Below are 15,776 nucleotides of genomic sequence, written 5' to 3'. Positions count from 1 at the left end.
TGGAGCACTGTACATACATTTACTTAACATTACATATTAGTTCTGGCACCTAGAGTAGATACCCAGTTTGGTAGAGTTGTACTTCAGTCCTTATTTAATTATGACACTGAGTTCCACCTCCCATTTATGGAGTACTGCTTTCCAAACTATGCCATGAGTGGAAATATAAAGAGGACATTCAAAGAAGAAATGAAGGTTATGTACAATCAACCAATGGAACTCATTGCCAGAGGATGTTGTGAAGGCCAAAATTATATCTGGGTTCAAAAAAGTATTAGATAAGTTCATGGAGGGATAGGTATGTGACGTTGCACTCTATATGATTTTATGAAAGTATGCTGATGAGTATGAATATAATGTAAATGGAATATGCTTCAAGCAAAAGGTCTCTTGCAAGGTATTATTACAAAGCTTATAATCTACTGAGCATGGTCATCCTATTTGTATAAATGTATCACTCTTGTATGTGAAACTAGAAATATAAAATATAACTCTGAGGGCCTATTGTAATTATGTAAAGTGTGGGCCATCAATGGTGGTTTGGAATCTTGATGGTTCCCGTTAACCAGGACAATTGTCTGTACATGGCTTTGTTTTACTTGTAAGTCTTCCTGTATACATGTGTGCTGGCAAGTGGGTAATAAAGTCTTACAGTGACATGTGATCGTGTCACCTGAACTGAAATCCACCTTTAACCTTGTGCTTTTCCATTTAGAAGTGAGGGGTGGGAACTCAGAGGGACTAATGATTCCCACCTTATTCAAAAGATATATAAGTGGGTGAAGAGAACAAAAGTGAGGGCTGCAATCATGAGAAATCCCCTAGCTACCACCTGAGCTGGAACAAGGGCTGTACTAGGGAAAGAATTGTGCCCAGACTAGGAAAGCAGCAAAGAATCCTGTGGCACCTTATAGACTAACAGACGTTTTGGAGCATGAGCTCCAAAATCTTACATGCATCTGAGGAAGTGGGTATTCACCCACGAAAGCTCATGCTCCAAAACGTCTGTTAGTCTATAAGGTGCCACAGGATTCTTTGCTGCTTTTACAGATCCAGACTAACACGGCTACCCTCTGATACCAGACTAGGAAAGCATCCAGTCTGTGAAAGAAACTTATTGAAACTTCTCTGAGGGTGAGATTTTATCTGTATTCAGTTTTATTACTGTATTAGATTCAGATTTGTGTGTTTTATTTTATTTTACTTGGTAATTCACTTTGTTTTGTCTGTTACTACTTGGAACCACTTACATCCTACTTTCTGTATTTAATAAAATCACGTTTTACTTTTTTATTAACCCAAAGTATGTATTAATACCTGGAGGGGCGGGGGGGCAAACAGTTGTTCATCTCTCTCTATCAGTGTTATAGAGGGCGAATAATTCATGAGTTTATCCTGTATCAGCCTTATACAGGGTAAAATGGATTTATTTGGGGTTTGGACTCCATTGAGAGTTGGGCATCTGAGTGTTAAAGACAGGAACACTTCTGTAAGCTGCTTTCAGCTAAGCCTGCAGCTTTGGGGCATGTGGTTCAGACCCTGGATCTGTGTTGGAGCAGACAGGCATGTCTGGCTCAACAAGACAGGGTGCTGGAGTCCCAGGCTGGCAGGGAAAGCAGGGGCAGTAGTAGTCATGGTACATCAGTTGGCATCCCCAAGGAGGTTTCTGTGATCCAACCCATCACAAGGTACATCAATGGCTGTTAGCCAAGATAGTCAGGGATAATTGCCCTGTTCTTTTAATTCCCCTTGAAGCATCTGACATTGGCCATTGTCGGAAGACATGATATTGGGCTAGATGGACCACTGGTCTGACCCAGTATGTCTGTTCTTATGTTCTTACCTGTAACCAGAGTTCTTTGAGATGGGCTCTGGATAGTCACAATCTCCACACACGCGCGCACACACCCCCACCACTCTTCCTCGCAGTCTTAATAAAATCTACCTCTGAGGCAGGGGTGGAAGGAAGTGAGGCAGCAGCAGTTCCTTCCACTTTTTATAGCCTTTCTGTCAGAATATTCAGAACACTGAGGGAAGTGTCCCTTTAACGGACACTGCTAGGAGAAAGCTCCATTGTTCAGGCTGCACCAGGCAGCACAACCCATGAGTGTGAGTATGCAGAGTCCATCCTGAAGAACTCTGGTTTCATATAAGTAACCTTCATTTTAAACCGCTGAAAATCTGTCCTTTTTAAAAGATGCTTCATGCAAATTAGGAGCACATCGTATCTGTAATTGAACAGACTCTTTGTAATTATGGTCTTTAAAGAAAATTAGAGCCTTAAGCTTCAGAGGGAAATAATTTATTTAGAAAACTGAGTTGTTGCTTTGTGCAGTAATATTTTTCACTAACATTTTATTTATTATTCATAATATATTTTTAGCTTACTTCACACATGCAAGAGCTGGATTGATAGAAAACATAATGGCTCTATCAGTGTTCTGAATGATTTATGAACAACGTTTCTAAGTAGAATATTGTATTATAGAATATAATTCATGGATGTACAAAATGTTACCCATTATTCTCTCAAGGATCATTTGTTTGAGTATAACAACAGGCATATTAACATCTCTTCAAATCAAAATGGTACATGCCATTGCTGTGCGTTTTATCCAAAGACAGATGGACAGAGCACTCTGTCTGCTAATAAAGGGAACTCTGTAGTACCAAAATGTGCCATTTAGCCACTGGCCTAAAGGTGAGATCTGAAAATATAAAGGAGTTAAAATGTTTGCAGCCATGTGTTGGTAGGTAAGTATGCAGCACTACACCTTGCATGCAAATTCAGAAATTGAGTCTGAGAAATTGTAGTTGTCTTTTGGAGGACTGGGTGGTCATTGATTAACATGATGCAATATTAAAAACTTTCAATGGATAGATTAGATAGATCAGATTAGACAAATCTGTGATCAATCCTCTAGACCATGTGAACTCTAGAGAGATAATGCTGCTTCTTCTGAATGTTTTCAAAATTAGTAAGTGCACATTTTCATGCAAAAGGGGCTTTTTTCAGACTACAGAACCAATATTTTTCAGTTATCAGAAACTGCAACAAAATTTAGAATTTCAGAGGCTGGAAATATTATACAAAACAATTGGGTAAGGAATTTTATACTAATGTTTTACAAAAATATTTTCAGCATCTTAATCCATATATATTTTTACAGTTAATAAGTATATTTCAGCAGATGTATATTTCAGATGTAAGTGTTAATGCAAAGAGGCAATAGCACCTTGTAATTCTTCATGTTGTCACTTAATTTTATATTTATTGCTGACATTTATTTCTACAGGTGACTGAGCTGGAGTGTGTGAGCAGTCAAGCAAATGCAGTCCATACACATAAAACAGAATTAAACCAGACAATACAGGAATTAGAATCCACACTGAAGAAGAAAGAAGAGGTATTTGCTAACATTATTCATAACATTTTAAAGTGGCTTTAAAAATCATATTATTTATAACAGTTTGTAATGTAATCTTAAATCTGCTTGTGAGCACAGAGGTAATTTCTGTGTGGACTAAAGTAAGAAGAATCCATTTTTTAGCCTTTTTGAGGCTAATAAATTTTCTTACAGATTGTCAGTTACAACTATTGTGTGTATTTTAGTGTATCTGAGCCAAAAATCTGTGTTTTTCTGTTCACTCTCCCCAAGTACTTTTCTTTGCAAAAGAAAGCATGTACTGAAGCATGCAGCATTTCTTCACAGCAGCAGTCAAAATGAAGCACTGTGAATCCCATTTATAGACAAGCAATGTCAGTGCAAGTATTTATTTTAAAAAGTAGCTATAAGCACTGCTTTCCTTTATTGAGGAAGTGAGTTCGTGGTGAGAAACAAACCAGTCTTTATGAGTTAAGATTTATTTTAATATAGCTGATTTTGGGGTCCTAAGGGCCCTGCCCCTTTCTTCTAAATAAGCTCCACTCCGTATTTGGTGCTGCTTATTGTGCCGTCAGCCAGGATCTGGGCCAGCAGTAGGAAGGTATGGGGAATTAGAGAAGCCACCTGTGCTGCCCCGAAGTGAAGCATACCCGCCCCCAAAAGAGATAGCTAACTGTCTCCATACTGAAGGGGAAGGATAAAAGGGAGAAGGGAGCAGACTATGGCGGGAATTGGCTTTTCTGGTTCCCCCATTACCAAAGATTCTATAAGAAGCAGTATGTAGGAACATTGGCATTGCCATGCTGGATCAGACCAGAAGTTTCCAACAGTGGCCAGCACCAGATGTTTAAGAGAGAGTGCAAGAAACCTGGACATTGACAGTTATGGAATTACTTCCCCACAGGGCAAGTTTCTTCCTAACCCCTGTAAGAGGTCGGCTTGTGTCCTGAGATGTGGGGATGTGTATTGGTTTCTTTTTTCCTGTTGTTTTTTTAATCATTACTTTTGAAATTCTGTATGCTCTTGTTATCCATGTAAACATCCAGTCCTTCTTTGTTTCCTGCTAAGCTCTTGGCCTCAGTGATATCTTATGGCAAATTGGTCAACATGGTAATTGTGCGTTGTGGGGGAAAATATTTATCAGTTTTAAAGTTGCAGCCTTTCAATTTCATTGACTAACTGCTTGTTCTTGTATCATGAGAATGAGTGAACAGAAATGTCTTATCTAATCTCTATACCATTTATTTTGTATACTTTTATCACCTTCATTCCCTCATACTTTCTCTAAACTAAAAATACCATTTTTATCTATCTCTCTTCATATGGCAGTCAGTGGTCAGAACTTTGTATTCAGGCAATTTCTGTTCCCTCTCTCTTGCCGCTGCTGGCTTCATCCCTTGCTAATGATATAGGAAGCAGCTCCTCCCTTAAGTCTAGATTTCTCTTTTGAAAAGGAGGAGGAGTACATTAGTGTGCAGTAAAATATTGTTTTAAAGTAAGCACAGACCAGGATTGAACTTTAACTACCATGACCCTCAATTTTCCAGAAAAAATATTCCAGCCTTGCTGGGATGGGAGGGTAAGAGAAACTCCACAAAGGTTAAATGTTGATGGCAAATATGTTTGAGTTATTACACTTTTCAAGATGGAATTGCTCATTGTTGGTATATGTCTAACATGCAGATGAATAAATTGCAGAAGTTGCTGATTCCATACTATTAGTGTGTGTGTCTGGGTGGGGGGGTGTTGAACTCCACACACAAGTGTCGAGGTAAGCAGCTGCACAGTGTCCGTTTTGGTATAATTGGAATGATTTGGCCAGGAAGAGAATAAGTGGCTTATTTGCACTGAGTTAAGATCCGGTAATATGTAGTTAAAGGAATTGTTTTTCCTCTCTCAGGAAATAGAAAGATTGAAACAAGAAATTGATAATGCCAGAGAGCTTCAGGCACAGAGGGATGCTTTGACCCAGAAGCTCCAGGTAAGCATCAGTATTATATACATATTAATTTAGATGTAGGAGAAAAAGGAAGATGGGCAGTAGGCAGACACTTATAATTATCATATTGCAGCTTATCTGTTCCTGGCTAGGTTCACCCAAACTGACAGAGAGAGGTGTAACTTATGCCTCCATGAACCAGTCTGGAGTCCATATTCTCCAGGGGGAATTCACACCAAATTGCCATTTCCCTGCCCTTCGGCCATTTGACCTAACTGCTCCATAGGGGAGCAATTTTAAGTTGCAGCTGAAGCTCCATAGAAGCTACTGTAGTGGAAGCTGCTTAGGAGATGCACCACATTAATGCATTCTCTGGCCACATTCCTTCACTGGCCAACACTGTTCTCATTTTGAGCACTACTTGCTTCTCTTAGGCCTTTATGGCAGACCTGCTGCCATTGAGTGCCTTCATCAGGTTCTTTAGCACACACTGTAATGAATCTAGATCAAATTGCAACGGTACTCTGATTTTAAAGTGTCCATATATACAGTATCTCATTATTCCTTGTTCGTTTGAATAACTCAACAATTCTTAACATTCTCTCAGGAGTCTCTAAACCCAGGATTTGGGTTGGGGATCCTATTGGGGTGTGTTTGTTTTGTTCGTGAAAATTGTTTTGAGAGCTGAATGCCTCCACAAATTGGAAATGGAACATGGAGCCTTTCATCTCTGTCAGTTTAAATTTAGCACCAGTTTGAAAATAGTTAGTCTGACAATTCAGTAGTTCTGTGTAAAATGAATCGGTGACCTCAGTCTGTCCCTTTAACTGAAAACCCTATGGCAGACTCAGCAGAAGCCCAGATGTAGTTGGTGACTGAACTATTCTTTTATTTCGAGCAGAGATGGGCATTAAGTAAGTCCCTGTGTTCAAACACTTCCAAAATTTAGGAGCTTTGAAATTCGTATCTGAATTATGTCTCTTGGGCCCACATCTAATTCCTAGAATAGGTCTCTCTACAGATGTAGACTGAAATGTGTAGACAGGGCAAGGAAGAGGCTTGCATTGCCTTTTTCTGTATCTGTTAGAATCATAGAACCATTGGGTTAGAAGGGACTGCAAGGATCATCTAATCTACATCCCTGCCAAGATGCAGGATTTGTTGTGTCTAAACCATCCAAGACAGATGGCTATCCAGCCTTCTTTTTAAACTCACAATGAAAGAGTTTCCCTATGCAGTCTGTTCCATTGTCCTACTGCTCTTACAATTAGGACGTTTTTCCTGAGATTTAATCTAAATCTGCTATGCTGTAGTTTGAACCCATTTCCTCTTGTCCTGCCCTGTGTGGCAAGAGAGAACAACTTTTCTCCATCTTTTTTATGGCAGCCTTTCAAGTATTTGAAGACCGCTATCATGTCCCCCTTAATCTTCTCTTTTTAAAACTAAAGATGCCAAATTCCTTCTGCCTTTGCTCTGATATGGCTTGCATTTCATCCCTCTGATCATCCTTGTCACTTGCCTCTGGATCCTTTCCAGTTTCTCTGTATCCTTTCTATAAATTGTTGACCAAAATGGGACACTACTCCAGCTGAGGCCTAACCAGTGCTGAATAGAGCAGTATTATCACCTCTTGTGACTTGCATGTTATGCATCTGTTAATACAACCTAAATGCATTTGCTTTTTTTGCAACAGCATTGCATTACTGACTCATATTGATGTTGTGATCCACCACAACTCCTAGATCCTTTTCAGCAGTGCTGCTACCAAGCCAGTTACCCCCCTCCTCCAGTTTGTATGTGTGTATTTGTTTTTTCTTTCCTAAGTTCTTTGTTTGTCTTTGTTGAATTTAATTTTGTTGTCTATACCCCAGTTCTCCAATTTATCAAGATCCCTCTGAATTTTAGTTCTCAAGTTGCAGTGGGGGAAGTCTAGGTTGGATATTAGGAAAAAATATTTCACTAGGAGGATGGTGAAGCACTGGAATGGGTTAATTAGGGAGGTGGTGGAATCTCCATCTTAGAGGTTTTTAAGGTCTGGCTTGACAAAGCCCTGGCTGGGATGATTTAGTTGGGATTGGTCCTGCTTTGAGCAGGGGATTGGACTAGATGACCATTTGAGGTCTCTTCCAACCCTAATCTTATATGATTCTATGAGGAGTCAATCCTGGGTCTGGTATTATTAAATATTTTTATTAATGACTTGGATAATGTAGTGGAGAGTATGCTTATAATATTTGGAGATGACACCAACCTGGGGGGGTTGCAAGCACTTTGAAGATAGGATTAGAATTAAAAATGACCTTGACACATTAGAGAATTAGTCTGAAATCAGCAAGATGAAATTCAAAACAGACAAGGGTAGTAGTTGGCAACCTGCCACATGTGGTGCGTTGGGGTAATCCACTGGCGGGCTGCGAGACACTTTGTTTACATTGACCATCCGCAGCTACAGTCGCCCACAGCTCCCAGTGGCCGCCACCTGAGCACTGCAAGTTTCAGTGCTGTAAAGTGGCAGTGTAGACAGTGCACCAGCGCTGGGAGCCGCGCTCCCAGCACTGGTAGTTACTCTCCTTGTGGGGGTGGTTTTTTTACAGCTGGTGTGCTTTAACATTGCTAGTGAAGACATACCCTTAGATTAGATGTTAGGAGGAAAAGCTTTAATTATGTAGCTCTGCTCTGGACTAGGCTTCCAAGGGAGATTGTGGAATCTCCATCTTTGGAAGTTTTTAAGAACAGTTTGGACAACATCTGCCAGGGATGATCTAGGTTTACTTGGTCCTGCCTCAGCAAAGGGGTTTGGACTTGGTGACTTCTCAAGGTCCCTTTCAGCCCTGTATTTCTGTGATTCTCCGATCCATCACCTGTTTTCAGATCTCATTTAAAAACAGATGTTTTCTCCTTTCTGCATAACTATTCATTTCTCTCCTCTCTCGGTTTTATTTTTTATTTTCAATTTAATGTATTGTGTACCTCTAAAATATTTTAAAATACAACTTGTATAAAAAAGGCTATACAAAATAAAGTATATCACATTGTCCTGCATACCAACTCGATAAAAAGATATTGATGAACAGGAATGAAATAGAGAGTAATCCATTAATGGTAAGAACTCCAGTGGGGAACAGTATCAAATAAGCTATCACAGTAGAGGGGTAAGTATTGGGAGCCTTGTTAGTTAACATTTTCATTAATAATACAGAGAAAGCATACGCAATCAGCCATGATCACATAAGCTCACAATAAGTAAGTATTCCTTTATTAGAATAGCAGATTCATAATATAGCTTTTACTCAAAACATATATATTTAATTCTGATCTGTTACTACATACCTTGGACTAAGATCCACAGGACTTCATTATGATGGAAACAACAAACACTATTTGTTGTGTTAATATTTTTTTCATTTAGAATAAAAATGTTTTAAAAATTAATCACAATACCATTAGAATAGGAGGAGCTCAAAAACACAGGACAGAATATAGCTGCAAATGGACCTGGAGAGATCAGAAGAGTGAGTTGATTATAATAAGATGAGATTCATTACTAATAAAGTTAAATCTCATACCTGCAGATAGGAATGGAGAGAGACAGCTATCTGGAAGGCAACAAGTGTGAGAAAGATCTAGCTGTAATAGCAGACACTAAACTAAATACGAACTTGCAAGGCAATACTTGTGCCAAAAATGCTAGTGCTGTTCTTTGGGTGTATATGTAGGAAGGCTGTATGTAAAGCTAAGGAAATACATTTTTATAACACTTCAGCAACAGGAGCTGGAATATTGCATGCAGTTCTGTTTCCTGCAGATCAGTAAGTATACTGAATCAAAGAAGGGAAACAAATATGATGCAAGAATTGGAGGAAATATATATGAGAAATATTTGGGGAAGCTAACTGTGTATAGTTAAGAAAAGAAGACAAGAAAGGACATAAATACAGTCTGTAAGTACCCACAAAATAATTTAAATGAAGAAAGTAAGTATTCCTATTCTCAGAAAATATTAGGAAAAGGAGCAAGGGCACAGTAAGGAATGGAATGTTTATGCTAGATATTAGATAAAAATCCTAACTTTTTAAGAGCAATTGGACAGTGGACTAGATTGAGGAAGGTGTTCAATATTAGGTATAGGCAAATCAGCCATTATTTAGACCTGGATGATGCACATATTCAGGATTACTAATATTTAGATGATAGTCACACATCCATCTATATGAATATCATTAGATATGAGAAATGTTCTAGTACATCCTCTTGCCCTCCCTGCTTACAGTATTTTAAGTTCTTGGGATTAAGGAAGACCACCCCACTGCATGTAGCATTGGGAAATGGAGAAGGGGCTCTGCCAGGAGGTCAGAAAGAGAAGAGGAGAAAGAGAGCAAGTAATCAGTTCCACTTTGGAAGAAGAAATAGACATTGTGCAGCTAAAAAAAATATTAGAGAGTTAACACCTTCTTTTTAGGCATATGTCATGGATGATCTGGACAAAGGAGGCCTGAGTCTTTACTGCATTGCATTTGTGTAATCATTTACATGTAATTTGGTACAGTTTTACACACTTCACAGCACAGGTGTAAACACTAAAGAGCAGGGCAATAGAATTTAGCACAGGTATGGATTCAAAGATGGATAATTGGTCTGTTCTGTTATGGCAGTTGTTACATACCTAGTAATAATAGGAGCCTACAAAGCAGTGCTAAGTGCTCCAAACAATGCCATTCAGTATAAATAAATCTGAAATGCATCTTTTTCAGTCAATTCTCCCTTCTAAGTACTTCCAGAACTATCGTATAAACAGACTAAAAGCACTCTGCTGTGGACTCCAAGAGCAGGGGGGAAAGTCCTACTCGGATGGTTTGTACAAGACACAGTAATCAAAACCCAGTAATTTATTAAGATTTTTAATACTCCATATCTGTTTACAAATGAAAAGCAAGCACAGGGTTCCGGTTTAACTTTAATGTAACCCATGACCACATGCTCACGTAGGGCGGGTTGCTGTGCATACATGTAAGTGTGGTTTTTAAGCCTCCTTTGTGATTCTCTGATTCTGCAGCTTTCTGGCCCATAAAGGCTGCTGAAAGCTGTGCTTGCTGCCACATGCTCCAGGGGCTGTTCTTTGGGGCTGTTCTGAGGGGCTTTGGCCACATCATCTTTCCCCAAGTTGTATTCTGTGACCAGTAGTCAAAAGGTGGGATAGTGTAGGAGTCAATACAATTATCTGCACCACCCAAGGATTTCCCTGTGTAGTGAGAAGCTGATTACATGACTTTAGGGTAGTTTTGAGCCACTTGGTACCCCATCATTGGTGGGTGCTTATTGTCCTCGTCCAGCTCCCGCTGGTGTACGTCTGGGCCCATATCAATGGAAAACATTAGTACAGTCATTAGGGTAAGTGAGGTGGTGCAGGGGGGAATGGCAACAGGCAGTGCAGAGAGGGGAGGTGGTGAATGGAGGCAGCTGCAGGGAAGAGTAGGACACACAGGAGGAGAAAAAGTGGCCACTGTAAATTGACCGCTTCTCAAAGTGCTTTTCACCAGCAGCTTGAAACCAGTCATTGTAAAACCTAAAATGGGAACTATTAAATATTCCAAATTTAATTTGATAAAATGCCGCCGAGTTGAAAGTGACTCTTCTGTCACAGAGTGCTGCTGAAAGGGCAGCTGGCTTCTGGGAGATGGGAGGACAAGGGGAAGCCCAGTAGCCCACAAAATGATGAAAAAATGTTTATAAGTAAATATATAAATATTTTTTTCTGTCCGTTTCCTGAAAACAGTTTTTCATAGTAGAAGGTATATATATAAACCCTCCCTATGCTGTTTTTAAAAGATTTTTTAAATAACTGAAATTTAAATTGAGACACAATTATAACAATAAGCTACACCAGACACAAATAAGGCTCATGTTGATAACTTGTCAGGAGCCCCAGGGCAGCATGCAATTTGCATAAAATGTAGCTTATTATAGCCTGCCCTCCCCTTTAATACGTGACCCACAGAGATTAGAGGTCTGAGTATACAGTTCTGCATCTTGATCCAACAGCCTGATTTGAGCAGCATCGTGTTGTGTGACCTATAGCAACTGTGGGCTGCTCCTGTGCTTAAAGATGAGAAAAGACATTTACCATGGTGTAATTCCCCTTGAGCTGCATTTGAGATGCAGACACGTTGTCTCCCCTCCTACCCACTGTGATATTGGAACAGCTTCTATGTATGGCAGCTCAGAAACTACTCAAATAGCACCCAGGAGCAGAGAGAAGCTCTGAACATACATTTCAGTACAACAAAAGATGTAATTAGTACTTTGTTGTTTATACATTTGTACAGTTATCTTGATATTAGTCTTAATCTATATAGGTCAATGTGTCGTGTGAAATAGCATATACAGTGGGTTTACAGTGTGATAATATTCATTCACACATGAAGGATGTCTAAGACATGAAACCATTCTTTTTATTTAATGGGGTGTGTGTCCTTGAGTAATCTGTGTATTCTAAAATGGAGAATGGCTGGCTAAGATTAAAATAATCCCTTGAGAAGCCACTTTCAGTAAATGGCATATTTATATATCAGAAAACCATAGCAAATTTACTTCAGTTAACGTCTTGCATTCAAGATGGCACTCAGCGGCTATATAATTTTATCACTCTATTCCAAATGTCCTGTCCCTTGAATGTTTTACTGAGAAGATAAAAGGAGGGTAGCGTTTTTTTCAAACTCCTCACTGGCCTTCAACAAAAACCTGTGTTTTAGTTAGCAGTAACTGAAAGATTGCAAATAATTTAACTGTGGTCTTTTAAAACCTGGATTAACTGAGACAGACATGACTGACAGCAGAAAGAGAAAACTACATTCTATTTATAAACAGTATATTAACATACTGCATGTTTTCTCTGAAGGAAGTAGAAATTCGAAACAAGGACCTGGAAAGGACAGCTGTCTGATCTAGAGCAACGTCTGGAGAAAAGTCAGAATGAGCAAGAAGCTTTTCGCAATAACTTGAAGACACTTTTAGAAATTCTTGATGGAAAATCTTTGAACTAACAGAATTACGAGATAACCTGGCCAAGCTAATAGAATGCAGCTAAAGAAATGGGATTTCAGTGCCAATCATCTTAAAGATGCACTGTCTCTCTTCATGGGACTATGTTGGGCTCTGCATCAAAGTTGCACAAAATTAGAAAAATGCTCCTCCAAGAGGGCCTATTTTAAATTTGAACAGTATTTCAATGTAAAATTTAGAATTCATCTTGTAGCTAGTTAAAAAAGAAACACTTGAATTACAAATTACCTCCATGTATATTATTGGCCATAAATAACTTGAAGAAAGATATTAACAGTAATTAAATGCAATGATTTTCTCATTATTAGCCAGTGGAAGAATTAGCAGTGTCCCAGGTCACATCCCCTTTTTGTGTTAGACACAATGTAGATTATCTGCTTTTTTATTTAATTAAGATACCTAATTGATGTGGTTTGTGCAAAAACTTAGTGATGACAGCCCTGTCTTTTGTTGTAATCTTAATAATTTCTCAGGATATTTTGCACTGTTGAGAAACAGTGCCATTACCAATTAATTCTTGCCAGGAGTGAGAGAGAATTGCATCTTTAATTGAAACATAGTTAACAGAACTGCTTGTATAGAGTTCTTCCTTTTTTTTATACTGGAAGATACTGTATTTCTTTATGAAGTTCACTCTGGTGTTCTATAATATTGTCCAGTGTATGGTTTACTTTCCATATTAATTCCATGTATTTACAATGAGATACTGTCTCCCATTTTATTACACATTTTGAAGTCAACCAATGAAGGCAGGTGAGTTCCTCAGAAAAAAATTTTTTTAATTTAAAATTTGACATACACACATAAATATAGGTAGCCAGTCATTTATTGTCTGGCCTTATTAAACATCAAATATAATTAGAATATGCAGTTACTTGAAGATGTTTTATTAGCCTGTTTTGCAAGAAATCTTTTCTGAATGATCAGTGCATTTCAGTTTTGTGTAATAATGGCTAGTGGAGAACACTGTTTATTGATCATTTCAAGGATGCAGAGCTATTACAAGGGGATTACTTTTACGTTGAACTTGTGCAGCCAAGAGAAATGTCTCTAGAAGCTGTGTAGTCATAGCAATTGAAATGGAGACATGTTTTCTCTGTATAGTTCTTCACAGCACACCTTTATCAAAACTACACCAGGCAATATTCTGAACTGTTACATAGTTGTTCAAAAGAGGAACTGAATTCACTTATCCTCAGTGAATGGGTTTTTAAGTTGTTTTGATGTAATTTTAACAGACTTTTGGCAAACATGCATTTCTCTATATAATATTTATTTTAAGAAAAGTCATTGAAAGGTAAGCCAAGAGTCATATGTTTGCTTATTGAATGGGAAGTGCATCAAAGTATGTTGTTGCCATAAATTGCCTGCAATGTTGGAGAGTTTTAAAAAAAAAAAATGTATGAATGAGTATCAGACTCAAGAGTCTCAAGATGCACTGAGGTTTTGTTTGCACCCAAAATGAATTTGAATGTTAAATACAAAATCTAAATGATTACTAAATTTGTAAACAGACAATTTTCTCCACTTTTACAGAGTGATATTCAAAACTAGAAAGCGTAGGTCTGATTTGTGTGTGTATACCGTATGTATAACACATGTTCTGATTTACATTAGAAACAGAAAATACCTGGTTTGTTTATAAAATATCATTTTTCTTTACAAGTGATTTGTCAGGTTCCCCTGACAAGTCAGGAGAGCAGTTTAGATCAAATACTAAACCATCATGTATTATACTGTTTGTGGTGTACACATTTACGTTTCCTCCATATTTTTTAGTGTATTTTCTCACCTATTTTATTTATTAAGAGGGGGGAAAAGCTTAGTTCAGCGTGTGTATGACTGAAAGCTTTCTGTGGGAGTTACATATTTTTTATTTGGTGGATGTTAAATGATGATGATATGGGTAACTTCATCAGGTGAACAGAAATCACCAGGTTTTAATTTACATGAAGATATTTGGGGCTGATTCTCTTGTGATTTACACCAGTGATTACACACAGAAGAATCTTCAGTGATGTCAGTGGAGTTACACTGATTAAAACTGGTTTATGTGTCAGGAGAATCAAGCCCATTAAAACTGGATGGGCTTAATTAGGAGGAAGTAAAAGGTAAAACAAAAGCAAGTTGATAGGATATTATATTATTTTAAATTATATTATCAGAACTTTTAAAAATGTCATCATTTACATGTGGGAAAATAGCTTACAAAAATATTTCCACTTAATTTTTGTATATGTGTGTTACATGAGTATTTTTATGTGTACATACATACACATATGTATATATAGTACATGGAAAAAATTTAGATGTGCACATTTTTAATATTTTCCTAGTGAAATGAAATTTAAAATTGGAAAATATATTTGAAAATTTCTTTTCTCATAAAGTAGAGATGCTTGATTTCATTTTTTAAAATAATGCAATCTGCTGAGGGCTGCACCTTTTGAATTCCCACGTAGTCGTCAAACATGGATATGGGATAAGGTGGACATAAGTGCACATATAAATAAAATCTTATTGTTAAGAGTATTTTAAATGTTCATTTTCAGTAGGTGAGTGGTAGAATTGTAATCTAAAGTTCATAATTAGGTGGGTATACCTACTGTAGCCTCTCCACTTCTGTATTAAGATATTTGAAACATTAATTTTTCCCAGAGACAGGTATTGTACATTGTATCTAATTTAGATAAAACTGTGGGATATATATGCCAGAAAACAGCGTTGGGTACTGTAGCCTGAAAATGTGAAACCTAAACAGGAGAGGAGAGCAATCATATTATGTATAACTTGTTATAAGACAACTATGGAGTCTTGTAAAAAAAAAAATCGGAAAAAAGAACCCCAACAAGAAAGAAAGAGAAAAAAAAAACAAAAATATAATTTTATTTGAAATACACTTGCTGTCTCTGGAGAATGTACTTTTTCTCTTTATTTTTTCTTAAAACTTTTTCAAGTATTAAAAAGTGTGCAAGTGATGGCAGCAGTTACCTTAATCCTTCAGGTGCTACTGGATTTTACATTGGCATGTCATGTTGTGAAATCCTGACTTTGACATAAAGGGTTTTATAAGTACATCCCCGTCTGGAAAGTTAGTTTTTGGAGTGTCTCTCTCATAATCCATATGCCGGAATGATCCCGAAGTTGTATTCTTCTATACAGACGTATTAAAATCTGTCAGCTGTAATATAGGCCATGATTTCCTGCTCTCAGCAAACTTCCAAGTAAACTGGAGAGGATAACAAAATAATTCATCAACAGTGGACTTTACATGGTACAGGGAAGAATATGGAATAATTAATTGTTATAAAATCTCAAAGAAGAGCACATTTCAGGTAAGAAGTAGTTTAGCATAGTGAATACACAGATATAATTGAAACTGAATGTAAGAA

At 37.7% G+C, this 15,776-nt stretch overlaps 1 protein-coding gene across 1 annotated transcript in view; it reads left to right on the top strand.

The window, feature by feature from the left end:
* HOMER1 (homer scaffold protein 1) overlaps positions 1-15,246 on the top strand; it is a 153,022-nt gene extending 137,776 nt beyond the window's left edge. The window contains 5 exon segments of the mRNA XM_030567547.1: positions 3,297-3,407; positions 5,287-5,367; positions 12,221-12,250; positions 12,252-12,351; positions 12,354-15,246. Coding sequence (XP_030423407.1) covers positions 3,297-3,407; positions 5,287-5,367; positions 12,221-12,250; positions 12,252-12,351; positions 12,354-12,409 — 378 coding nt within the window. The 3' untranslated portion in view covers positions 12,410-15,246.
* Positions 15,247-15,776: the final 530 nt, after the last annotated feature.

This window comes from Gopherus evgoodei, chromosome 6 (genome assembly GCF_007399415.2).
Source record: "Gopherus evgoodei ecotype Sinaloan lineage chromosome 6, rGopEvg1_v1.p, whole genome shotgun sequence".
Taxonomy (NCBI): Eukaryota; Metazoa; Chordata; order Testudines; family Testudinidae; genus Gopherus; species Gopherus evgoodei.
The sequence above is the reverse complement of the archived record's forward strand: the minus strand, read 5'-3'. Positions and strand labels throughout refer to the sequence as shown.